Genomic DNA, 26,753 nt, shown 5'->3' on the forward strand with positions numbered 1-26,753 from the left:
GGTTTGGGTTTGGGGTTTTTTTGGTTTTTCTTCACCCGTGCTGCTGTCACACTTCTCGGCTCTCATGTGGTCGCAGCCTACAGGAACGCAGCATTTGCACTTTACAGATATATACACTTAAGTGCATGTGTATATATATCTATACATATATTTACATATACGCATACACACCCTCTACTAGGTCACTTTTTGTTCAGATCTAGAGGGATTTTTTAGAAGTCTTCACGCATAAGCATGACCAGCCTGTGTTTGCTATGATGCAGTATAATACCAGCTTAATATTGCTGGTGTGTTGGATTAGCAGAGATAAAAAAAGGGATGTGCTTTTCCAGACAAGATTGGCGTTTCCTAAATAATGAATTCACGTGCGAGATTAATTGGAGGTGTTAAGATTAGTGACATAAAGGCAATGCTGACCTAGTTGTGATTACAGCTTCTGATAAAATCACCTCTACAGATATGTGGGATTTAAAAAGAAAAAAAAAAATCATCCTTGGACAAACAAAATTCCCTTTAAATGTTAGTCAACATTTACTCTACTGTCAAATGCACCCTTTACACCCAAAGACTGTCAAAATGAAACTTCTGTGCAGCTGGTTTTTTACCCTGTACTTTGAAAAGACAGTCAAATTCCACTCTGTTGTGTTAAAAAAACCTGACAACTTTCCAGAGACTGGCTGTCAGTGCTTCATGTGCAAAATTAGCAGATTATTTACTTATATCGGAGGTATTCTCAGGATATTTGTGTTTTAGGGATGGAATAGTTATCACTGCTCTTTGAGCACCCCAGTGATTATAACCCCTTACTGAGGGTTCAAAGGGCTGTTGCAGGCACTGTTTTTGAGTAATGGAAATAACAGAAGATGTAGGTAAGGGCAGAAAACTTCAGCTTGCTCTCCTGTTCTTCCCACCACTGTATGCATGCAGCCTTGCCCAGAAATGCATGCCTTCTCCTGCAGAATGAAGGCTAGCACCACAGCCTAGTGGCAAATACCTCGTTTTCCACCCTCTCTCTTGGAAGGTGGATTTACAGAAAATAGACTTCCACTATTTCTCAAGGCTAAGTATTTGTGGAACGACTCCATGAAGACAAAACTTCCATATTCTGGCTACTTCCACTAGTTCACTGGCAGGAGCACCACCAGTCTGCAAGCAGACCCCGTCTGCCAAGGGGTGCAAAGATGGCCCAAAGCCAGAACAGATGCATCTCTGACTTGCCTCTTGCCCCTTGACCACAGCACAATATCAGTCCATTATATCCTTTACTGATTTTTCAAAACCGTTAAAGTGTATGAAGTATTTAAATGGCCAGGTTTTCTCTAAGCTTTATTGAGCATATTTAAAATAGAAGAAGATATTGGTGAGACATTGTGTATTTGATTTGTACTAGGTTTTGCTGCCAGACACAGAAAGTATATGAATGGAAAAATAAACTTTACAGTAGTTCAGCAGAATCATCTCAGCTTCTTTAGGGAATATGAGGCCACTTAAAAATAAACACTGTAATCATCAACAGGTTGTTATTTCCCTCCTTCTTTTTATGTTCGTCTATCTATAATCCTTCTCCACTGACTCCAGCCCTTCCAGATGGAGCACTGCCCTCAACATTTTCATTTGTGTCTAATTTAGTCAGACATAAACACAAATACAAGGCTGAAGTCAGATCTCATTTACACTCGTGTAAATCTGTAGCTGGATTTGGAACAGCTGTAAAGACACCAGTTGAGTTATTCTAGATGTACAGTGGTGTTACCAAGTCTGTTACATCAGTGTTACTATCTCTTGAAACATACAGTATTTGAAATATGCAGGGCTTAATATAAATGACTGCAGAAACAATTAACTATTTCAAAGGCAGCTGGTGTTTTTCCATGATATAAATGGGAACCTTTAATACTAAATGCCATAATCAAAATACTTGAGAAATGTGACATACAGAGTAACACGTATATTTTACAGAATCTTTTGTCATAAAAACTTAATACAGAAAGAATGGCAGCTGATAGGAATTATACTTTGCATATATCTTGAGCGTTATCTATGTTCTAAACGATCCCAAAGAGATTCTGAAATTATATGTGTAAGGACTGCTTCACACATCATTAAAATGCAGCCATCCCGGGGTGAATACTTTGTCAACTTGTGTAGCTACGCTAGCCAATGAAGTTTTCAGGAGCAGAAATGAAAACAGACAAATACTTCAGACAAATAAAATTGTAACATACGATGTAAGTTACTTGGGATGGAATTTTTCCTAGACCATGGGGCAAACACCTTCACCCTTAACCATGGGGCCAGGGAGTCTTTGACGACCACAACATTTTGCTTTTCCATTTCATCTGAAACAGAGCTCCTCCAGCAGCACTGAACTGGTGCAGTACTGACTCAGCAGTGAAAATGCCACCCACTGAGACAAGAACACCACTTCCTTCAGCACCTGGGTTTTCTTTGGAGGTCTCCCATAAAAATCCTTAATGTGTCAACGTTCTGAATAGATTTTTTTTTTTTTCAGAATTTGAACTTTTTTTTTTACAGCAGATCAAATTACAGGGTATTACAAAAAATGGTACCAATATGACAATGAGCAAATGTTGCCGAACAGCAGTTCCTTTTAAGGGAAAAGGAACATTCCCTTTTATTTTTATAGTACCATAATCATTGTATCCATTGGTAAAAATGCCCAAATCAATATATTTTTCAAAAATCATGAATTATAATAGAGGTTAGACTTCTGAAACTCTAGCCTCCTGTTTCACTGCAGGACAGAGGCCTTAAATAGCACAAAGCAATAACCATCAACTCACTGTTCTGCTGATAGGGTCAAGTTTTCACCAAGGAGAAAGAGAAGGAAGTCTCTCCACTAAGTTTAGAGTGAGCAAGCACTATTTGAGAAGAAAAACTGGCCCATGATTTTAACTATGAAAACAGATGACTCAAACGATGCAGACTTTCATACTTGATTTAAGATGGCTTTGTTTTTTTCTGTTAGACCAACAATTTATATAAGTTCTGTTATTTACCAGAAACATTTGTGCAAATTGTATCTATCTTTAAACAGCTGCTAAAATCTCTAGACTATGATATGCATTTGTCTGCTTACCAAAGTGTCATCTGCTAGAAACAAAGAACTGGGTTTATGTTTCCCCATGGAAAATCCTACAGGAGTGGTAAGATTCAGACAGAAACTTTGCAAGTTGAAACTTGCAGATAACTCAACACTAGCCAAAAAAAGGAGTGAGAGAGTACAGTCAGGAGTTGTATGGAGGAGCTGGGTGAAACTCCAGAACTGTGTGATTATCCTAGAAAGCTGGTCCTTCAAGCAACTGTTTTCCTGAAGCGTAACTTCTTCAAAAGTCATGCTGCTCCTACCACGCTGCTCTTCCCTTGAGAGGAGTAAGCACTTCTCTCAAAAGGAAAGAAGCAGACATGACAGAATCAGCAAAAAGTGGTTAGATTTTGAAAAGATTCTGCCAAATTTAGGAAGCTTTCCAGACAAGGGAATTCTAAATTTCCGTTACTGCAAATTGTGCCATCATGGAGTCAAAAAATTAGCCCCTTTACGTAAGATTATCCAAGGGTTAAGCTGCTACCGTATACCCCAAGAAGCTGCAGTTTAGCTCCCACTTCTGTTACTAATGTCCTGCATGAGCTTTGTTAATTCATTTTTCTATAGTTCTCCCTCTATAAAAAAGTTGAATGATAATAATTACCAGTGCAACTGGGGTGCTATAAGAAGGAAAACCCCAAGCAAACTGTAATGTACTCAGTAAGGAGTCTAGATTTAATACAGACAGACAGACCCTCACATACACCTGCAAAAAACTGGCCTACCTGCTGCCCTCTGTATCCAAGTTAAATTAACAACATAATGGTCAGTTTCAGTCCTCTGTGTGGGAAGGAAGAAAACTTGAGAAACAGAGCAGCTTCTAGTTCTTATCACTGCTTGAGAAAGCAGAAGTGGCAGAGCTCAAGAGCTAGTTGGAAAAGTTTGACCTGAACTGAGGACAGAGTTTACAGAGATACTAGAAAATTCGTGGCTGAGGAGGTAAAGTATAAAAGAAAAGAAAAAAAAGAAATCTTCATTTAGAAACTAAGCGTCTTTTTGTGAAAATTTCAGCTTCCTCCAGAAGCAGCTAAAACATACTTTAAATGTTAGGGTTTTTCATTGTAAAACTGGATTTCTTTTTTTGGACAAAATTATAGTTTTGTAAAGAAGAATTGGTATATTGGCCTGCCAGAGCCCTACTGTCTGAAATCTTCAAACCTTTAATCATATGGTATTCCCACACAGAGAACTCTGTGGGCTACAAAAGATGTTTCTGCTTGGGTCCCCTAATTCTGCAGGAGAGCTGGACAAACGGAGCAAGATTTCAGCCTGTTTCATTTCCTCCAAGACTTGGTAGAGGTGGGAAGGAAGGACACTGTGAACGTGCGCATGACTGGTATCGTTTCACTTGGTGAAGACTTAGCTATGGGCTCTTCACTTGGTGAAGACTTAGCTGTGGGCTCTGACCAGCGTTGGTGGCTCTTGCCGCTGCAGTATAAATCTCCGTGCAGAGCTGCCTGCTCTGCCCTGCCATCTGAGATTACTCACCCCATGCCAGAGCTGCGGAGGTGGAGCGGCCAAGGGGTGGGCATGCATTCCCTTCCTCTGACTCTGCTGCGAAGGTGGCAACCTCCAAGGGAGGAAAGGCAATAAATAGCTTGGGGGTACTCACATCTCCAGATACCACAGCTGTTTCCTCAGACAGCCTCAGTCAGAGTCTCACAGAGCCATGTTACATATAAGAAAGGGAACTTTTCTAATTGGGAATCCCACAGCCAGAACAGCCTGAAGGACAGTATTTGTTTTAAAGAACTGACCTCCTTCATGATTTATCACTTCACAGTGTTTTGCAACATGGACACAGGTAGTGTTTTGGGGACTGTGTTCCTGACAAAAAGGTAAAACGTCTGGCTAGCTGAGAAAAATGTTCAGAAGTCCGTTACATTCTGACTTTTTTTCTAACATGCTCAGCTTGCATACAAGGAAGAACCATACTGGATCCCCACCTAACGAGGAGCTGAAATCCACAGGTGCACAAGCACTACTCCCAGTCCCAAAATCTAGCTGTGCTGGAGCTACTTGGACCAACCACTGACTGAATCTGAAACCATTATGCTGAGAGATGGAGCAACAGTATTTCCTATCGACATTATTGTGGCAAGAAAACTGAGCTCATTTATGTATTCCATTATCTTGGCTATCTTCTAAGCCGTCTGCAGCCATCAGCCTGCTGCCACAGTAGTGAGAGCTCTTTCATAAGCTCTGCAGAGCATTTACAATGCAATAAGACAATCTAGAGGAAAGGAAAAGAGTATTACATGGAATGATAAAGGAATACTTCAGGTTTTCTAACATTTATTTTATGTTTGAATACAAAAATTAAATTTTAAAATCAATCAGAAGCTGACTGTGCCAAAGAAATCAGAGACTGTGGTTAAGATTGACGAGATTACCTCAAAATACATGTGGCTTTGCCTCTTAGTAGAGATATATTAAAATCAAAGATCTGGCAAAGAGATTCTGACTGATTTCAATGGGCCTAGGCTTTCACACAGCACTTAGAGTAGCAAAAGCGACCAGCAATGTCCTAAATAACCAAAATTTCAGTAAAAATCAGTGACACTGCAGGATTCTTTCCATGAAGAGGCCAATGGGTATATAAGCAATGGGCATATAAGAACTTCTCCAGTTCAGAAGTGCCCAATTTTGTTCCTAGTATCTGCAGAGAGGTTCATAGTCCTGAGGTTTGCCTGGAGTTTCTCAACAACGTGAAGCTTTCAAATAAATTGCAGCAAAGCTTACTTACATTGATTCCAAAGTTTAGCAGGATTCCCCTTTCTGCCTGGGGTATGCTAGATCACAAGACCCCAGAATAAAATAGTGGTAGCAGGAACGGATGAGTACTTCTTTTATTCCTGCCACTGAATTGGTCATGGAGATCAGTAGGAAGCAGACTTAACTGCAGAATGTTTAGTCAGCTCTTTTGCTCCATCACTCTCCGTGAAGGAGGAGGTGGAATTAAGAACATTTCTCCCATGAAAAAGACTGTACAAAAGGAGTAGGAGGATTTCTCAGACTCCTTAATGGGAAGGGAATGAAAAATTTAGTCTGTGGGAGAGACAAGAGAGGTTTCTATAACCCTTGGGGATCCAATGTTTCACCTCAAGTCCAAGCCCAGAACATCTCACTTCTGTTCACGCTACAGCATGAAAAGTCTCTGCAGCCTCAGTTGTGAACCCCTCATGGGCATTACCATCAGGTGAGTTTAGTCCTACTAAATGAAGTCCTTAGTATTGGTGCAGGTCAAGTCATAATTGTCAAATACAGTTATCTATGGGGGTCCCAACAGTTCAAGGGTTCTGCTAGTGAAGCCAATTAGGCAGAACCGCCTATACCTGCCAGCGTTTAAAAGCTATAAATGAAGACATCTCTGGGATAGAGAAATGAGAGCATACCTTTCTAAGCATCCTTTGGAAAAGAAGCATTTTTTTAAAGTAACAGGGTAGGAAAATGGTCAATGAGGAGTGTTCCCTCTTAGCCACATTGCTTTGAACTTACACTGAAACCATGAAGAGCAGTCCACACCCTGCTGCAATTCCCTCGCTGCAAGGAAGGGCCTTGTGACAGGAAAGGTCTATGGAATAGGTCCAATAAAGGATTTAGGGATGTAGAAAGTTCGCATTGGCAATACTTACTATTTAGGCACCTGACCTCCAGAGTGGAATTCACACTGTGTTAGGATCTGAGGCTTCCTATACAGGGTACCGGAAGAGTTTGGTGCTACAGAACAGGATCCAAACCTAGCAGCATGTGATGAAGTTGTGAGTGACCCAGACCAAGCAAATGGAGTTTCGGAAACCCTATCCCTCATCAGAAGTTAGACCAGGGCTGCAGAGACACCTTCATCCACAAAGCCCTGCGGGGCATTCAGGCATATTGTCCCCGCTCACAGCTAATCTTTCAAAGAGTTGAGGAAGAGTCACCCCTCCCTTTTAAGAAAAGGCTGCTGTTGCAGATTCTCTGTATAAAAACTAGTGGTTAGAAACTTGCTACAAAACTGGAAACACAGGTTCTGTTTCTTCTTTGATCTGAATGGGCTCAAATCTATTGTCTCCCATACCCATGGGATAGGATTTACCCAGCTTCCCATGCTCTATGCAGTTCTAGATAGGTTAAACCTCTGCAATTCCCTGTAATATTTTGCTTTTGTGCATTAACAAATGCAACATTTATTGGGTCAGCGAAACAGAACTCAACAGGGGACAGAGCTCTGTGGCTTGTTATAGCATTTTTGGTTGAGGGAAGAGTCTGTTGAAATCTGATTTCTGCTCCGGAGCTGGTGTTTGCATTTTATGTTGAATAGACTCTCAATAAAAGGCAGAAAGAATCCTTTAAGAAAGGAATTAAACTGAAGTCTCTGTCCCTTTGATAGCACACAAACACCAGCAGTATTTTCTGATTCTGTTTTGTGGAAAGCTTAATCCTATACTTGTGCATTGCATTAGGAATTGCTTGCCAGTGATATTTTGTTCATGGAGGACTGAGAGTTCCTAGATCTTTCAGGGCTTAAACTGGGAAAAGACTCTCCATTTTGGCCCAGATTGGGTTAATACTTAGTAAGCACAGTACAGGCCCCTAGGAATCTTCAAGATCAAATAATAAGATCTCTCACAAAGTTCATGTGCCTCCAGATTAGGCTTTTGGATAAATGACCTTAGTTGCCATATTTTAAGGTTCATGTTTAGTCACTTCTGTGAAACACTTTCAGATATAGGATGGAAAGTACTGAGCATAATTATGAATTTTTATTCATGAGTTAAACAATATATGTGGGTTGTGCGAAAATTTACATCTGAGAAGGCAAGCTTCTTTTCACATAGGTTACAAAAATACAGTTTAAATGCTAAAGGCACATACTGGTAACTGCTGGAGACAAAAGTGTAAAGCTTCAATTTTACTGATATATGTTTGAACATGCTAGAAGTATGTAATAACCAAGCCTTGGATTATAACAATGAAAGGAAAAATTATGTGGTTTTATGTTTTTCATGTTATAGCCATATTGTAGTAAGCTAAATATACTTTAAACACCATACACTCCATTAGGAACTGCTTCCTTGTCAAGATTTTGATCTCTTTTTAATCAATCTATAGCAGCTGTGTGTTGTTTAAAGTACTCTTATTGACTCTTCTATAATTTCCTTTCTTTGAACAGCCTGTGTGCTGTAACATTTGATCAAAGAAATAAACGTATAGTTTAACAACCTGAAGTAAAGTGCATGCACATTTTTATAACTCTGCACTATAAAATGTAATTATAGTTGTCTATAGATCACACAGGATGACATAAAAAAAATGGGTTTGAGATTTTTTTTAATGCCTATCCAATATATCACGGATTTTTGCCTTTAACACCACTGCCTATCATGCAAAAGCATTAATGAACTGTTTAGAACACAGACGATGCAATTTCTTTTAATAGAAGTTTTTACTCCTCCATTAACTGGTAACCATATATAAAAACACTCATAGCAAAATTAAGGAAGGAAAACACAACAACCTAAAGCTGTGGATTTATAAATTACCGCATAAAGAAAATGTTGATTGAAACTCTGTTTTAAAGGCTCTTTTTTAATTCAAAGAACTATGGCTATTTAAGATTTAACTACATTCAACAGTTCTGGACTATAGACATTAATTTACAGCTGACCACTAGACTTGTGATTATTAAAAATGCAGAACAATAAAGCACATGTGTTTGAGGTTTTATAGCCCTGCAAATTTGGTAACTTACATTAATGTCAATTCTCTTTTATATAAACAAACACATAGAGGCATCCCTGAATTCAGGGCAAATGGAGTATAATCAATATGAACTACATAATACATAAAGGATGGATGCAAATTTTATAGTACACAAATAAATAATTAATTTATACCTTCTTACTGTAACAAGGAAGAAAAGTCAGCATATTTTGAAGTTTAACAGAACTTTTGCCAGAACTATGAAAACCGTGGAAAGGCATCTCAAGAACAGATAGTCTTATCCGTGTGCAGTCCAGGGAAGGAGAGGTAGGGAGACACTTTGCTTCATGCAAAACAGAATGGTAAGGTGCTCTGGCCTGAGCAGAGTATTTAAAATGCCAGCTCCCTAGCAGGTGGAGTGAAGTAGGCAAAAAGCCAGGATTAGACTGACTTTTTGTATACCCGTGCTCTCTGGTGATGAAGCTCCTCTTGCACAGTGCCTTTGTTACTCAGGGAAGGGGGTTCACTTATTGCCAACTCTGGCGTGGAAGGGAAGTGGATGGTTTTACTTCTCAGTATAGATAGATAGACAAATGCTACTCATGGTAGGAACTATCTAGGTCCCAATTCTGCCACCCTTACTGGCACTGGAACTGCTTCAGAAATAAAGCCATGATTCTGCAGATATTTGCAGGAGCATTCAACTTTCTTCTTGTGAATAGTTTCACTGTCTGAATCAGGACTTTTATGAATCGTTGTAGAAATAAGACCTATTCTAGTATTGCTTATTACAAAAGGTGATAGAATCTGTAGAAATTGGTGTCTGTGCCAGGAACCATAACCAGAGAGTTTTGAAGTTAGTCAGAAGGCTCCCATTGACCACTCTAGGCTTTACGTCAGGGGTCTAATTAAACCTGAATGGTGGACTTTACGTATCAGAGGTTTTCAGCTTTTGATAGCGTAGGGCTCTTTTTACCTAATACAACTATGAGCAGTGGCTAAGGGCCCACATCTGGAAACACTTATACACTAAAAAAAACTTTGCTTATGTGTAAGCACATGAAGGACTGTGCATCACTTGCTGATTTTGCTATAAACTCAGTGCTGCGTAATCTTCAACACTGGTTTGACAAAGAACAGTTGACAGCTTATGGGTGCCCAATAAAACAAAAAGTCTTGGGGAAAAAGAGGGCAAGGTCAGTAGTTTGCATTAAAGATAGTTGTGAGGTATGAGAAGATGTGGTATTTGTACACTTGTGATTATTACTACTGTGTAAGAATCCAGGTAAATAACCACATTTTGTGTTTACCTTACAAAGCAGGGATGTCTCAATGATGAAAATGAAAAATGGGTTTGCTCACAAAAGCCTTTGAGTCTGGAACATAGCTATAAGTAGCTCACTATCTAGGTTGAAAATGGTAATGCAGGGTAGTGTGTCCTATTTTTCCATGCTTGCAGTGAAGATACAATACGGGAATTCAGTCTTGGTAATTACTAATACACCACACAGACACAATTACACCCTGTGTACTGCATAAAGGAATCACTTGTGGTCTGCCTCCATTACAAAGAGCAGTAGGGGGCCAACATGCAAGAAGACAAAATGCTTTACAAGGAGGAAGGAGACCAGAAGAGTCGATGTACCCAAATACAAGGACCTTGATTCTTTTTGGAGTGATTTAAGTCCCTTTCCATCAATTATCGTCCTTTGTCTCCAGAGTCTTATCACAAGCAGCATTACAGGAACTGAACAAAACAATACTCAGGCTCAAATAACCCTGTGAACTGTGCTGACATTTCCACACCCTGTTGCTGTGTTTGACCAGGTTACTCACATTTAAAAAACACCCAAAACCAAAAACCAAAAAAACTCCATACAGAACAACAACAAACATTCCTGTTTTAAATAACATGCTCAACCCTTCCTGGTGTCTTTTCTGCTGTCTAGTATTACTGATACCTCGCACTGCAATACCACAATGGTGATGTGATATAAGAACCTCTGTAGCACAAAACAGGATTGACTTTCTCTAATATGACAGCTTTTCAAATGAGAAGTTCCTGCTTTGTGGGGTTCTCAACAGGTTTATTTTAAGTTAATTAGATCCTGCCCCTTGGCATTCCCATCTCCTCTACCCTCTTGGTGAATTCTGGGTTTTGGATCAATGAAGAATTACAAATAAAAAACTTCACTTACACATTTGCAGAAGTGCTCTGCAGCTAATGTTTGATTTCTCAGTGAAATAAATCAGCTCATTCACTTTTACTGCTCAGAATCAGAGTAATAAATTTTTCTTTCTTATTGATATGTGAAGTTTTGAGGGCACAATTTTAAGTATGAAATCAATGAAAAGCATCTATTTTTTCATTCATTCACACTAGATATATGACATTTCATGGTAATTCTTGACAGAACATTGCAGTCATTGCTCATCTGAAAATAAATTAAAAAACATGTGGAGAGTAAAAAAAAAGGGCCTTAGGAAAGTCAGCTATTTTTGACAGTAAGTTAGCTTCTGTGAAACAAAGCCTTGTCTTTCAGAAAATGTTTACGATCTATGAGAAAAAAAAATATATCCTTGGGCTAAAATGTTTATTGGCACCTAGGAGTCTGAAGAGAGCAAGTCAGGCCTGTGGTTTTTTGAGGGCACTTTATCATCGCCTGCATTCTCAAAGGGATCTGTGAATGAATAGAGCTGGATTACTCAGCCTTCTATTCCACGCCTATTCCTCTCCATTTTCCTTGGCAAGACTGAGAGCCAAGCTATTTTTAGTTAGGCAGTTTTCTATTTTTAGACAAATATCAGTTAAGAGACATTTGTTAGGAAAAATTTAAAAAAAGAAAAACACAAAAGGGGAGGGGATGAGGCTTCCCATCTCATATTGTGAAGCAAGCCCTTCAACCTGTAACTCCAGGCGTTTCAGCTGCTTCCAATCTTGGAAAAATAAAGAAAATTCAGAGTTCAGGGATTTAAAAATAAACCTACCCTCTGGCAAACAGACCAAAATACAACAAGCTGTTACTATGTGAAACAGTGACTACAAAAACAAAGAACATTCTCCAATGACTAGATTGGGATAAAACTTTGGAGCTATTAAGTTATAAGAATGTTACACAGACATGTAAGATTTTTCCAGCTTCTCAGCCAGATGTATCATGTTTTGGAGAAAGAAACAGTGATCTGTGAAATAGACCTTGCTCTAAGAAATACAGATTTAAGTTCCCAGTCTGACAAAGAAAGGAACTATGAACACAGTTTGAAACACATTTATATTCTGCACATATTTTTCATCTTTGTCATCATAGCATTTTTACAACAATCTATCCAAAACATCTCCTAAGTTACTAAAATATTTTTAAAATGATTACTAAAAATGAAAGAATAAAGGAAAAATAATGTGGGGACATGACCAATAACAAGAACTGATCCTCAGTAAGTAAAAATCAGGAGGTCCAGAGCTCCCTCAAAATACACTCAAAAGCAGCTTTTGCTCTACCGTGTGCTTCAGAGTAACTAACTTTGCACCCATTTTAGTTTTTTCTGTCCCTATTCTCTTTTTCCATGTATGGAAAAACAAGCTATCAGGTGAGCAACTTCACTTTCACCTCAGACACATTAGGATTACAAACTATGTTTCATGTCAACCAAATCCTTGTTGCGAAGAAATCATAGTGGAAAACTTTTTTTTTTTTTTGAGAGAGAGAGAAAGCAAAACAAAACAACTCATTATGCAACTTTCCCTTAGCTGCATTTTTCACATATTGGATTAATTTGAAATATATTAGGAAAAAAAAAAGAATAGTGTCAACACTTGACCCTCTACCTTTCTTTTCTAGGCTGCAAAGCATCAGAAGTTTATCACTTATTAGATGCACAGCAGCAGGATGCTGCAGAGTTATCAAGGAGAGCTTAAACAATTGCCTGTGGATGGAAAGATAGAGTCAAAAATCTCATGTGGATAAGTGGGAGGAAGGGAATAAATTGCTATCTATTGGATGTAGTAGAGGGACTAATTTGGACAGTCCCACTGACTGGAACAGCAGTCCCACTGAGGGACTACTTTGGACAGAATAGAACTGCCTTCTACAGTTTTCCAGCTTGAAGTTTTTCTTGTGGTCTTGTAGTAGCTTATATTTACATAAGCCCAAATTGATGGAATAATAAGACTAGGTAAGAATATCAGCTTTTGTTTAAAAAAGATGTATTTCTAAACTAATTGCTTGAAAAAATTAAATTAAGACTGATAAAGTGGAGAGTTTTTTAGTATTTTTGAAAATGGGATATTTTCCCCTCCGAGATCTTTTTGTACTTTCATAACATAGAAGAAACTCACATGAGGATATCAGGTTACAAACACATTTTCCAAAGGCTCAAAACTCAGAAGGCAAACAAAGAAAGACCAAAGGAGTATTACAAAAATGCTGAAGGTCTTGAAGCCAATCCCATGATTTTGTCATACATGAGGTTAGCAATAATGGTTTGGCTCGTATTTACTAAAAATGAAACAAGAAGTAAACATTTAAAAAGCCTAAATCATCATCCAAAGGAAATTCTTTGGCCAGTTGACCCTGTCCAGTCATCTCCTGGCCTGTGGAAACTGGTAACGGTAGCTGGTTTTTTAACAAGCTGGTCTTCAACCAATTTACAAAGGAAATCAATAATGCTATCCCCATTTTACAGATAGGGAAACTGAAGCATTAGGAGGAAATGTGACTTGTCCAAGGTCACACAACAGTATTCAGCAAAGCTATTAATAAAATCCAAGTCTCATGAGTCCTAGTCCAGGGCAGTATCCAATAGACTGTACTGTCTTTAGATCACCCTGAATAACCTTTCTTACATACAGGCTTACTTTCTATACTGTCCCAGATCTTCAGCCATGGTCGCTGAAATAATTCCCCTGATTTCAACAGCTGAAGAGCTGACTTGATGTGTATTTCACAGCTTGTTTATATGCAGTATTATGTTATGATGACAAGAGAAGAAAATACACTTATTACATTAAACAAGCTACAACAGTTGCCTTACTTTTCCTAAAAGGAGCACATTTAGAGAGTTATATGGGCTTATTTACTACAAATATACAGATAAGAGTCTTAATTGATATGAAGAGGCTTTCAGAATCTAATTAACCTCCCAGCTAGTCATTAGCTCTGTGACCTTTAGAAATAATTGACAGAAGGAATTTTTTTTCTTCTACATCTCATTCAGAACTTCCACACCAAATGACTAATCCTACATGTGCTACGTAGGATTCCACATCCACAGCACACCTGTAAGAACTGATGGGATAATGTGCAGTAAGTCCGTCGGCAAAACAGGACTGTGACATTCCTCTCAGGCACAATATACTGCCCATGTAGACCATCACATGCATCCACCTTTTGCTGCCTGAGTGCCATCCTCATCAACTCCAACCTTCCAATGTGCTAAAGCTGTACTAAGTTTTAAGTCTCAAGTCCCTCAAGCCTGTAGGAGATTTAGTAGTATTTAATGCCTGTTAACACTCTGTTGCTGGTCATACTAAAAGCGATCGGCTTTTCCATTCAAGCTAGTTCTTCTACAAACCTGTGGAAGTATTTATTGTTATCTGTCATTAGTTGCATGTTTTCATTATACACATTTTTTCAGAGCAAAATGCTTTTTTAACAAGCAATAACACATACACAAAAGCAAAATTCTGAATTCCACCATGCTATAGGGCTTGGTATTACTTTGTTCCCTACCATCTTAACATTAAGGTCTGTAAAGATGTCTCTGTGTGTTGTAAACCACAAAGGATGTGCAATCTGCAGGGAGAATTTCACATGTCCACAAGCTCACTTCTTCCCTTTGGGGGAAAATGCTGCTGCAAATGGCACTCATCTTTCTTGCTGTGTTCAGTTCATTCTCCCTCACCAAACACAGGAGTCCACTGGGGAAGGGAAAACACTCTGCAAAAGGTCAATTCAGCAGCAGTTACTAGAGCAATGAAGATGTATGACCCTATGCAAAACAAGTTAAAAAGACAATGCTAGATGCTGATTAGCTATGAAAAAGGATCTATAATTTGGAAATTATTTAAAAATCTGACATATTATTGCAAATCAGAACTACTTTTTTCACTATGGCCAACCAGCAACCCCATCACCATGGCCCTAGGATAATTAAAGTCTTCTAGAGTAGCTCAGGGTGCTTCTTGATGAAGTCTTCAGTATCACTAAAAGCAAGAGTTCACCCAATGCAAATTTCTCCAAACTGACCCAATTTCAGTGAGAAAGGAGAGGGAAAAGAGGATGGAGGGGCATCAAGTGTAATGGAAAAGCAATCCCTAACAGGCAGACTGAAGGAGCAGCTGGTGAGACGAGACAAAAGAGAGCACAACTTAATGACACTCTCAGGGACAGGAAGACGGAAAAAGAAGTATGTACTGGAGTGCAATTGGAAAGAGATTAAGAAGGTTGAAACTGAGGATGAGTTGAAGACGAGGAGACCCTCAGAAATGGTGAAAAGATGGTCCTTGGTACGAGAGGTATAAACATTGTTTGACGGAAACAGGATTGATGTATCTTACAGGGTGAATCATATTACTGTATCATCATCACCACCTTATTTTGCTACCTGTTCTTACTGTGACATGTCTGAAGTAGGGCTGTAAATACTTTGAGGTGGGTCCTGTTAGTGTACATTAGAATACAGCAAAATTGCAAAAGTGAGTGGAGGGGTGGTGAAAGGGCATAGTATGCTTGATAAATATTCAGGTGAAAAAACTCCACAGAGTAAGACAATGTATAGCTGAGAAGCCAAACGAGGATAAGGTTTTATTGAAGCAGAAGGATATGACAGTGTATTGCAGGAGCTGACATCTTCCTATATGTAGAAGTCTATGTCGAGGACCCTGAACTCCTTCTAAGTGTAAAAAAAAAAAAGAAAAAAGAGGAAAAAAAAGGAGTAGTTGAAGCCAGATGCCAGTAAAAGATAGAGCAAAAGGCAGATAGCAAGAGAGATATTTCAGAAAAGGAAAAGACACTGAGGTCATGGAAGAGTTTCTTGTAAGATGAAAGACAGCTGCAAAGATCAGACAGATGTGTGTGCATGCATGCAAAGTAGCAGTTTTAAGTAGTGAACTTTACAAAATTCAGAGAAGATTTGGTGGGTGATCAGCGCTGATAACATAGAACCTCAGTTCGCAAACAGAAAAATGGAGGAAGTTTGTGTTGTTCCTCTTTTTCCTCTACCAGTGATTAGCGGTGTGGCAGAGGGGAACTGAGGAGGTGGATGTATGTTGGCCAGAAAACGAAGATATGTCTCATGAATGGGATGAATTTGAAAGGGCTGACCTAGTAGGAGAACTTGAGTTAAAGGTAGTGACCACTGAATGAGCAGAGGAATAGAAGCCAGTTGGAGAAAAAGGGACAATAAGAGCAGCAGGGTCAAATAAATTGATGGATTGGGGGCTTAAAAAGAGCTGAAAGATGAAGTGGTTCGTGATTTGTGGAGGAATGATTTATGTGTACACAGAGCAAGGATCAGCATATTAGACTCAGTATCTAAGAAACAGAATCAAAACCAGGACTTAGTAAAAACTCCTTAGACGTCTGCTAAAGCTGAGACAGTAGCTGATGCTTTGACATGAAAGAAGTGTCGAGGAAGAAGGGACAGCGAGAGAGAAAACAGGCAGCAAGTTTCACCTTAAATCAGCAAAGGCTTGATGGCTTAGCTGAAGAACCACAGCAGATTTCTGTAATATGGTTAGGGTTGTAACTACATTTGCAGCCGAGATGCAAAACATTTCCCTGTATTCCTACTCTGAAATATGCCCCTTACAATCTAAGGGCCATGTCCTTTCTGAGCTCCTAAGCAGTGGGCTTACAGTGCTTTGGGCACTGGATTCTCGTTACACACAGTAGTGTGGCAGTGAAATATCACTGAAATAAGTTGTGTTACATCCACTTCTGTTTTACAGAAACAAGGAGAGGATCTGGCCTCATTTTAAATAAATGCAAAAAATGCATAATGCATGTACTTGTCTGTTGTAAAACTCTGACATTTACTCTTCCCTATTTCCTCATTGCCATAAGAAAATTATTGCCTAGTCCTATACGACCGTGCTGATAATGTAAAACAACAAACTCATAAGGTAAGTTTTTTCTGATACAGCAGATAGGAACTGGATGTATTGACAAATTTCTAAGGACAGATTGGAACTCTGGTTGTAAGAACGCTACTTCTGTACCAAAGACTGTGTACCAAATGCCACAGGATTTTGTAACGAGAGAAAATGTAATCCCATTTTAAAGTAAAGAATTACAAATCTTCTAGTAATTATATCACAGGATTTTAAATGACAGCTGCTGAATATGTTGTTGTTGGTATTTACATACAGCACTTGGAAGTTAGCATAAAGATGAAATTAATCTTTTTTTCCTCAGTGTTGAAGGAACCCTGCACAGGCTCTGCTATTCCTTAAAATAAGTTACTATATCCAGCAACCAACATGCACTTTTTAACTGAAGCAAAATTGAATGAACAACTGCGGTGTGAGGTTTGGTGGGTGAGGACATAAAGGCTTCAGTTTTAAGAATCCAGTTAACTCTAAACAGAAGTCTCAGAATGAACATTTTTTTTGCAGAACTAATACATACCATAAAACCTCCACACAGATTTTGGTAAGACTCACAATAATTGTCACTGTTGCTTAAAATGGATAAACTTCAGTGTTGAATGCAAATATTTTCTCCTTCATGAGTACAGATTGACTTTTAGTTACTTGTGGATGTTGTAAGTATATTTACTGAGTAATAACTGAAATACATTCAGCTGATAGATAATTTTTGTGATCTAAAGAACTCAGATATACCAAATTGCATGTTAATCAACTCCATTTTGAAGGAGGCAACTGGAAAAGACCATCTCAGTTATATCGATTACATGTAAATAAAATTACTACATGTGTAAAGAAAGTATAAGCTATTTGTTTAAATCATTAAACCAAAAGAGCTCAAAGAATAACAGTAACTGAACTTTACAATTCTCTTAATATTAGCCACTCCATTTTACATCATGACAGGTGTAATCAGATCATATACCTGTAAGATGGGTAGGACCAAATTGCTTGCTTTGCAGTAATACAAGTATTAAAATGAATGTCAAATAATTTTTCCCTTGAAAAACAGTGTAATGTTTGTTAGATGTATGACACTTGGTGTCTTCTGATACTTCAAATAACAAATTATGGCCTGAAGACTCATTCCTTCAGAAATGCTAAATATAATTAATCCCAGTAATTAAACTGAAAACATTTGCTTAATATAATTAACAGCTTTAGCCAGACCCACATGAAAATTCATGTATTTTTTCCATTTGAATAGCAGTGGTTTAACTTAAAAGTAATTAACTACGTATTAGAGACCTACTCTTTTGATTTTCTTTGAATACAGATTGTTCAAAGAAGTTATACCACATTCTAATGACTGATACAGTTCTACCACAACCAAAAAGTAACTAAATAGTTAATATTATGCTGAATGTGAACAGAAATTGGATTCTAAATTAAAGACCTTTATACGGTTGACAGTTATATTTCAAATTTTTGTAAGTCTATCTAAAAAGTTTTCTTTCTCTAATACTGTGCAGAAATCTGTGAGCACAGCTATGCCCTTTTCTTCTATTGAAATATAGTTATTGAACAGTCATTTGGTTGAAAATGATCAGATTTAATAATTCTGTCTGATTCTCAGCTGCTGTTGATTGCTCTAGAAGAACAAGATTAAAAATGTAAGTGTGAAATCTAGCTGTCTGAAAGCAAAAAAACCCCGGATTCCTTACAAGGAAAATATGTGTAATGTAGTCAGTTTAACTGATCAATTTAAATATTTAAATGTGTGGCAGATTTATCCTGTACCCCAAAATACATCCAAACTACACCAAGAGTCAAGCCATTTCTCAGATTGCATACTTTCATGGGCTCTATTCCTCTATTGTACTGCTAACTGTGATGTTAATTATCAAGTAAAGGCAGGATAATATGAAACCCTTGTTCAAAACCTACACCCAGCACAAGTACTCCTTTGATCTTGAAACAGTACTGGCATTGGTGTGGCTTAAGTATTTTGCACTACAGGCAGAACATTGAAAAACGTAACAGCAAAATGATCAAATGACTGAATTCAGAGCTGACAGAACATATGGAAAGACTATAAACATGCACTTAATTTGGCCTTTTCTGCTAATTGTTAGATTACTCAATTTAAATAATGTTTGTTTCAATTACCTACTTTTATTTGGCTCCTTTTAGAGGAGTGAAAAGGAATGCCCACCAAATTTTGGGTATAGCCAGAAAATTACATGTCTGCATGCAAACTTGCCTATCAGCCTATCCAAGCTGGACTTTGCTGGTGCAGAGAGTGCTCTTTCTGAAAATCTCAAAGTTACAACAAAATAGACAATATTTCAATTTTACATTTTCACTCAAGTTTCTTGAAAAACCATGATCCTCATGATCAAAAGTATTCAGTCATTGTGAAGCAAGTAATAAATCCCTAACTCCCGGCTTACTCACCCATTCCCACAAGAAAGCCTGCACGAACAAGTAAAGATATCACAGGAAACTTTTCATGCTAAGAATATTCTGGCTTTTTGCCACTAAAAGAGGACAGGGCATTATTTTGGGGACAGAATTTGAATTCTGCTGGACAGGGCATGGGCTTACCAGAGCTAGGTGACAGGAAAGGCTTCATGTCTATACATGAGATTTGAAGTAAGAGAGGAAAAGAGATGATGCAGAGGAGGAAGAAATTATGTACTTTCCTCTTAGTCTTAATTCACATAAATTTTTGTTCTGCTGTCAGAACCTCATCCTCTCCTAATCGGGGAGAAAATCTCCTGGGAGATCATGAAGGAAGCAAAACAGTATCATCCTATACGTTGACATAAGGATAGACAGAAAAGTGATACATATTCCTGGGTTGCAGTCTTTGCCAATCTATGGTGGTGTGACTGTGACATCTTGTAACAAGTGTAACGATGTCTATTATACAGCATTTTTTCTCCATCAAAAGCAATTTATATGTAATTCACACACTTACTTTCTTCCATTGCTAGTCTCCAATACACGACTAACCCAGGCAAAGATTCCAAAAGCACAAAAGTCTCATTTTAGACAACGTCCAGATTATTTAAAAATCTGAAACTAACACCTTTAAAATGATCTGAAGTAATCTAAATGTATAGGCCAAGGTATTCAGTAGCAGTTATGAGTAAATTTTCACTGATCTTTAAGACAGGACCTCACCCTTCCAACACTTTTTTAAATGATACCATTAGATGCCCAATCACTTAGGTGCTTTGAAAACAGGAGTTGCGTAAGTCATATCACCAGTTTTTTAGATATCACTCTGAGTGTTTTGCTATTACAACAAAATCATTGAAAGCTTCATTTATTTTGCGTGGCTTGAATCCTAATGTGATTATTTTCTGCAAATATTAGAAGCTTAAAATTGAAAATCTTAAATTTTAATTAATAAATTTCAGCAATTGTAAATACAACTTGACCTACATTTTTTTTTTAAAATAATTACAAGATGTCCCTAACATTCTGATATTACTGCTTTGATACTGTTATTATTATATTATGGTAACCGCATTCTGTGTGAGGTAGCTGAAACATTTGTTATTGTGCAGCTTGTAAGTGAACTTTTCTTGCATTTTATTAAACCTCGTTCCTCTGTAAATAATCAAAAAGCTAAACAAGTCAGTCGAATGCCTTAAAGCAGTGATTCTAAATCTTTTTCTTCCACATCTTTTACAACATATTTTTTAGTTCCTCCTGGACAGAGGACATCATAATTTTTGGAGTGAGGAGACAAGGCGCACAATGTTTTCTGGAGACCACGTCACCAGGAGCGACTAGGTGACAAGGGGGAGATTCAGCTGGGAGGTAGTGGTCCAGGCGTGGAGAGGACTAATGGGACAAAGGGACAAAGCAACACAGAAAGCTGGACGACAGGGAGCCAGAGATCCCACCGCAGGAGTTTCTGCTGAGCATGCGAGACTCAGGAGGATAAAAGTTACAGCTGACAAAAGGCATGGATTCCCTCCTGTCTCTGCTGCACCATCTCCCAAACCAACACTCCGTTGTCCCTGTTCTGCTCTGCTGACACTATGTCACCTCCAGGGTACGTTCTACAACCCTTGGGAAAGATGATCAGGCCTCTCGCTTTGAGTACCTCCATCTCAGAGCAAAGCAAAAAAAGAATCCCCGCAGAACACAAAATCTTACCTCAACAATATCTGAATTCGTTCGACTCTCATGCGGCTCATTGTACTCAGTATATTTCAGCAACACTTTGTCCATATCAGTGCTGGCATACTGGAACAGTTTGTTGGTGCTGTTGAAGATGATCAGAGCAATCTCACAGTCACACAGAACACTCAGCTCATAAGCCTTCTTCATTAACCCAAATTTCCTCTTTGTAAATGTCACCTGGAAAAAAAGAAATAAAGGTCCGTCAAGACCAAGCTGGTCTTTGTAGTCCTTCTTTTCTTTTGGAAATATAATGTGTGACTGCTGTAGTCTTTGAATTGAACATGTTCAGAAGGCAAATGCATAAATATAAATATAGTTCCAAAATAGAATAGAAGTATGTGTGTGTGTTACGTGAGGAAATATACCTAATTCTCACTACACAAGACTCGAGGAACAGGTAAAGAGCATGGGACATTTTCATTAAGCAGCGCTATGAAGTGTTGATACTGCATCTTTCTCTGTAACTTCTTAATTCATATACTCTTTATACTGCATATATCTTTCCCATCAATATTTTAAAACTGCACCTCAGATTTGCAGCTGTAAATGGTTTGAACATGTGGAGGCAATTTTTTTTTTTATAGTGATTGACTTTGATTCCATGCCCCCCAACTCCTGCTAGATTTTTAGTGGAAGAAATTATTTCATACAGAATTTAAGTTGTGTGAAACAAACACATTGCTCATATAAACACACTCACAATAGTTTTGAAGAAATATCTAGTGTTAAAAATTCAAAAACTCATGTCAGAAATGAGAAATATAAAGCATGAATGAAGAACAAACAATAGTTGGCCAGCAACAAATACCATTTTTGAAACAAGGTCTTTTCTAAACACAGATGTAGCACCCTTTATTTCATTTCAAATTAGATGCTTATAAATACAAACTGGCATTTTGTAGTACAAAGCACTTTGGGTCATATTATATAGGAAAAAACAGGGATGTGCTTGTAAGTTCTCAGCAGGCCAGCTAATGCCCTGACATCATGCAAAACCTAGGCAGTATGAAAAATACCGTTACTCTGTACAAAACCATAACCTTCCACGGGGACTGTTTTGACAACAGAAGACCTGCACATCAAATATTTTTTTTTCTTTTCTTTTCTGCACTAGCTTACAAGTTCCAGTAAGACATGTGACTCAATAAGAAACTACCATGAGCTGTTTAAGCTAACTGTATGGTTGAAGTTTTCTCCTTCTTCTGTTTCTTCATGTATGCAATTTCCATTAGGTGTACACAATCACTGTGACTTTTTTACATCTATTTTTTTTTTCTAATAATTTTCAGTGAGGAGAGTTTTTAAGACGAAAATACAGTTTTGCTAAGCCTATTATTAATCAAATTTAACATGTAGTCAAGGTATTTGCTATGTCAAGGACAGGCTTGCAACCAAGTTTATAGGTCTGCCTAATCCTGCACTTGTTGCTACCATTCCTTAATACCCATAAGCAGTAGCACCTCTGCACTTCAATGCTGAGGCAAGAAGACTCGTCTGTACATGGTTCATACGGCTGCTGTTTTATCTTGTAACACTCCTAACGCAAGTTAATGCTAACTGTGACCCCGGAATACCTTAAAATCCCAGCATGTTAGGCCATGGAAAACGTGACCTTTAAGTATTGCTAATCCCTATTTGCTAGTCCATCTCAGAAAGATGGGGCTCTGTGCCAATACTATGAACATTTACTCTGCCAAATGTATACTGAATGTTATTCCTTTTACTGTCATTTCAATCTCTTTAGCCTCTGTCAACATACTGTTAAGAAAAGATGGATTGCCATTAAATACAATTATTCAAGCATTTTAAAAACACACTTTCCACAGCACTGGTCTCAAGTATGCATAATTGATAGTAAGTTCTTTCTAAATTTGTCTGTCTCAATGGCTTTTGATATTTGGAACTAATAATGAGATAGGTAACAAAAATTCGTTCAAATTCTGAAAAAAAAACTAGTCTTTCAAATACTCCTTTAATGTTTTCTCTGATGACAGAAAATTGCAATGCACTTGTTGAAATATATATACATATATATAAAAGCATGTTTTAGAAAAAGCTAAACATACAGAAAATAAAATGTACGACTCAACATATTTTTTCTGCGTCTAAAATGCCTTTCAATCAACTTTTTGACCACAGTGCTGTAGGTGGAGTGTTTCTGTACAGTATGGTTTCTGTTGCACAGAAACCTCAGAATTTAGCATGTTACAGCTTCTTACCATCAAAGTACACTCCAGTACAGAAATATCTTTAAAGCCACTGTTTGTGTTTACTTTTAGGTGCTCCTGAACATTTAGAATAACCACACAGCTGTGCTGCATAGCACATACTTATTTCATAATACTTATCACCAGAATAATACTGGTTAGAGTTCCTTTTTGTGGAAAGTGAAGAAAAGAACAAATCAGCGAGATCTTTTTTTCTTACTATAAAATATAATCTTAATTGCTCTGAATTTTATTTGTTTTTAACTCCTTGATCTTTCCAACATTTTCTAAATCTAGCAGATAATGCTTTCTGCCACTGCTGATAAATGCATTTAAAAAAATTGTATCATCTACTACTGTTTCTATGGTGATCTGGAATATTACTTTTTAAATATGCCGTTCATTGTGGCTTATCTTTACATATATATATTGCATACATATATGTAAATTTGTTACGCTTTTACAACAGTTCATAGTAGGGGTGCACTTGTATTTTCAAACTTATAATGAAAGGTCAGTAACTTTACGGAAGATTAAGAATACTCTTCAAGCCATTTAAAAACAATGATCTTTTTTTATACTTTCTTCTATGTGGCTACATAAGGAAGATGAATATACTTCTCCTCCATATGCTAAAATATTTTTGTGAGCAATGTAAGTAGACAGCATCTTTATTACTTAACTTTTTTTGGGTCTCAATTTGTTAACCATTTGTTATGTTAATCATACCCACCCAAACTAAAAGTATCTAATAAATATTGTCTAAGGTAACAGCTAGTATTGCAGAAATTTTGCTGAGTGGTAAAAATTACCGTAAATTATTTAAAACATTTGATCTCTTTTGTCTAGGTGGAAGGCAGTGTGCAACCTACACTTAAGAAGCTTTGACTACACTTGAACTGACTCAGTGCTAAGAATGAACAAGACACACACAATCCACATGAACACAAGCTTTTGAGTAGCTGTAGCTACAGTACCAAAAAAATCCAGGCGGTCACATAGTCTTAATGTTGTATACTGCATTCGAAGTTCTCAGTCATGAGAGCATCATATAACAACGGACAATGTAATTTTGTCATTTGACATAAAGAACACTAGCGAGACTGAAAGAAAACACATGTACAGTGAGACAATTCATCGACATAGTTAAAAAAGAACATCCAAAAAAGTGCATGGATTTCAATATCTGCTTAATATTTAACTTTTTTCAGCAGCAAGAATCAAATCACTACATTTTCTTTCCTGACAATATTAATCAAGATATGATTAATTATCCCTGCTGTCTAAACTACTGCTAATTTGTAGGTGGTTTTCAGTACACATTTTCTCCTTTTTAGAAAGGAGATAGGCAATTTAGGAAGTCCTTCTCTTTTTGGGATATAATATTTTATAATGACAGTGTGAGAACTGGGGAGAATGAAAGTGGAGTGGAGGGAGGAAGTGGAACAGATAAGAGGCCAGCATTCAACTGTCTTTAAAACCTTTTTAAGCATGTGTGTATAAAACACAAGGTTTGAAACACCAACACAGTTTCTAAATGCTGTTATGAGGTGCTTTTATGCATAGTTTTATAAGTATTGCAAAAGGAGCAGTGTGCAGAGAGTACCACATTTACCTCTGAAACATACAAAAAAATAACCTAATTCCATCCCTTCATATTAACTGAAAACCCACTAGTCTATTACTATTTGTCTTAGCACTATGGTTATTTTACTTATTTAAAGGTTATTTTAAAAAATTTAAGACCCAAACTGCCCTCGTAACAGGAATGGTGGTACTGAGAAGGTAGGTTACTAAAGCTTGCAGCGTTTTTGTATATGAAGAAGCATAAATGCTGATGACTTTATAGGCTGTGAGCAAATCAGATGCTGCTTTCAAGTATTGGGAAAACTAAAAAAAAACCCCAACAGTGAAATAGCCAACTTCCAACTTTCTTGATATAAATCAAGGCGAGCTTTTTATGCATTTTGGATGTAATTCTGACTAAAGGTGAAACCCACTGTATGTGCTAAAGGAAAGGCATTGACAAAAGAGGATTGTTAAAAGGACGTTTTTCCACTTCAACTCTGGCTCTTCTTCAATACCATGGAAACACCTCTCAACTAGCTCTTCATGCATACAGCTGCAAGAATCTTCTGAGAGATGGTTCATGCAATGTCTGTAAGTGGGGCTGTAGACAGCCTGAATTCAAGTGTGCACATCACACACCGCGATATGCTCCATTTAGAGGGTAATTTGGCCCAGAGCAGACTTTCTTGTTTAATCGCTAGTAGGTAAAACTTACTTAAACTAAATAAACTAGAAGGTAACGTTGCTTGGTTGCAAGTATAAATTCTTTCACATGCTGAAATTTAAATTGAAATGTGTGTGTGTGTGTAAATGGTAATAGTGGCCACTGGTAATAGTCTTTATTTAGCTAAATTTGTAACAACAATTATATGCTTCTTATAGATGTTAATACATCAGTGGAGGAACAGAAGCAGCCACAAATACTCCCATTTAATGAATACAGCCTTCAGGATACATTATTTATCTTTGTTGCAATGTAGTCTTTGTTTCTTTCTGTATTTTTTAGTGGGAGTTCGTTTGGGATTATTTTATTTTATTTTATCTTTGTTTTTAATTCAGGTCCTTCTAGTACTTTTCCTGAAATCTCAAACACTCCAAGAGGCTGAACCATAACAGCACTCCACGTTTGTCACTAACATTCACAGAATATGTGCTAACATGTTATGTTTTGAAAGTAGCAGTCCTGTGATCTTTCAAGCAATTCAGTCCAGCCAGTGGCAAAATATCAGTGTTCTCCTTACTTCTTCCTATCCTGATTATAAAGATACATAGCTGCTGACATAGGAAAATGAGAGAAACAGGGAATTTGCACATAATGCTTCCCATATATATTTTCTGCCATTAAACATGTATGAGTGACTAGTGAAAATCAGGGATCACTGATGCACAGAAGTATCTGATACAGACACTGCCTGGTCAAGATGAAATATTGTTCTGTTTGTTCCTATTTCATCTGGCATGTCTAAATTTCTGACACAGCAACTAGAGCAAGCATGGGAGAGACGATGTTTGTGACAAATAGGAGGTACTACATGAGCAACCTACCTAACTTCAAACATAATAAAGTCAAGTTGGCCATGTGTAAACCAAGGGGCTCTTGACTAAAATGTCACTGCCAGGCACCTAATCCTATCATATGTTGAAACCCCAAATAACTACTCCAGAGGCAACAGCTCTTGTCATATTCTCGCTTCCCCTTCCTCCAATTCGATTTTTGTTTAGATCTGTTTGTCGTATGAAGAGGCCTGGCTGCAACAATCTTTACAGTAACCCTCAGTGGAACTGGGAAGCAGCACCAGTGCAGGATTCGCTCTAGACAAACCATCCTTTATGCAATAGCCAGGCATGCCATATTAAATGAAAGACCCTTTAAAGAGCAGTGAAGGACCTTCAGCAG

At 37.7% G+C, this 26,753-nt stretch overlaps 1 protein-coding gene across 8 annotated transcripts in view; it reads right to left on the reverse strand.

The window, feature by feature from the left end:
* Positions 1 to 26,753, reverse strand: part of MEF2C (myocyte enhancer factor 2C) — a 141,553-nt gene that overhangs the window by 45,908 nt on the left and 68,892 nt on the right. For all 8 annotated transcript variants that reach the window (XM_009330296.1, XM_009330299.1, XM_009330297.1 and 5 more), the window contains one exon: positions 21,054 to 21,257. In XM_009330296.1, the coding sequence (XP_009328571.1) occupies positions 21,054 to 21,257 (204 nt within the window). The remainder of the gene's footprint in view (positions 1 to 21,053; positions 21,258 to 26,753) is intronic.

This window comes from Pygoscelis adeliae, unplaced genomic scaffold (assembly GCF_000699105.1).
Source record: "Pygoscelis adeliae isolate BGI_AS28 unplaced genomic scaffold, ASM69910v1 Scaffold178, whole genome shotgun sequence".
Taxonomy (NCBI): Eukaryota; Metazoa; Chordata; class Aves; order Sphenisciformes; family Spheniscidae; genus Pygoscelis; species Pygoscelis adeliae.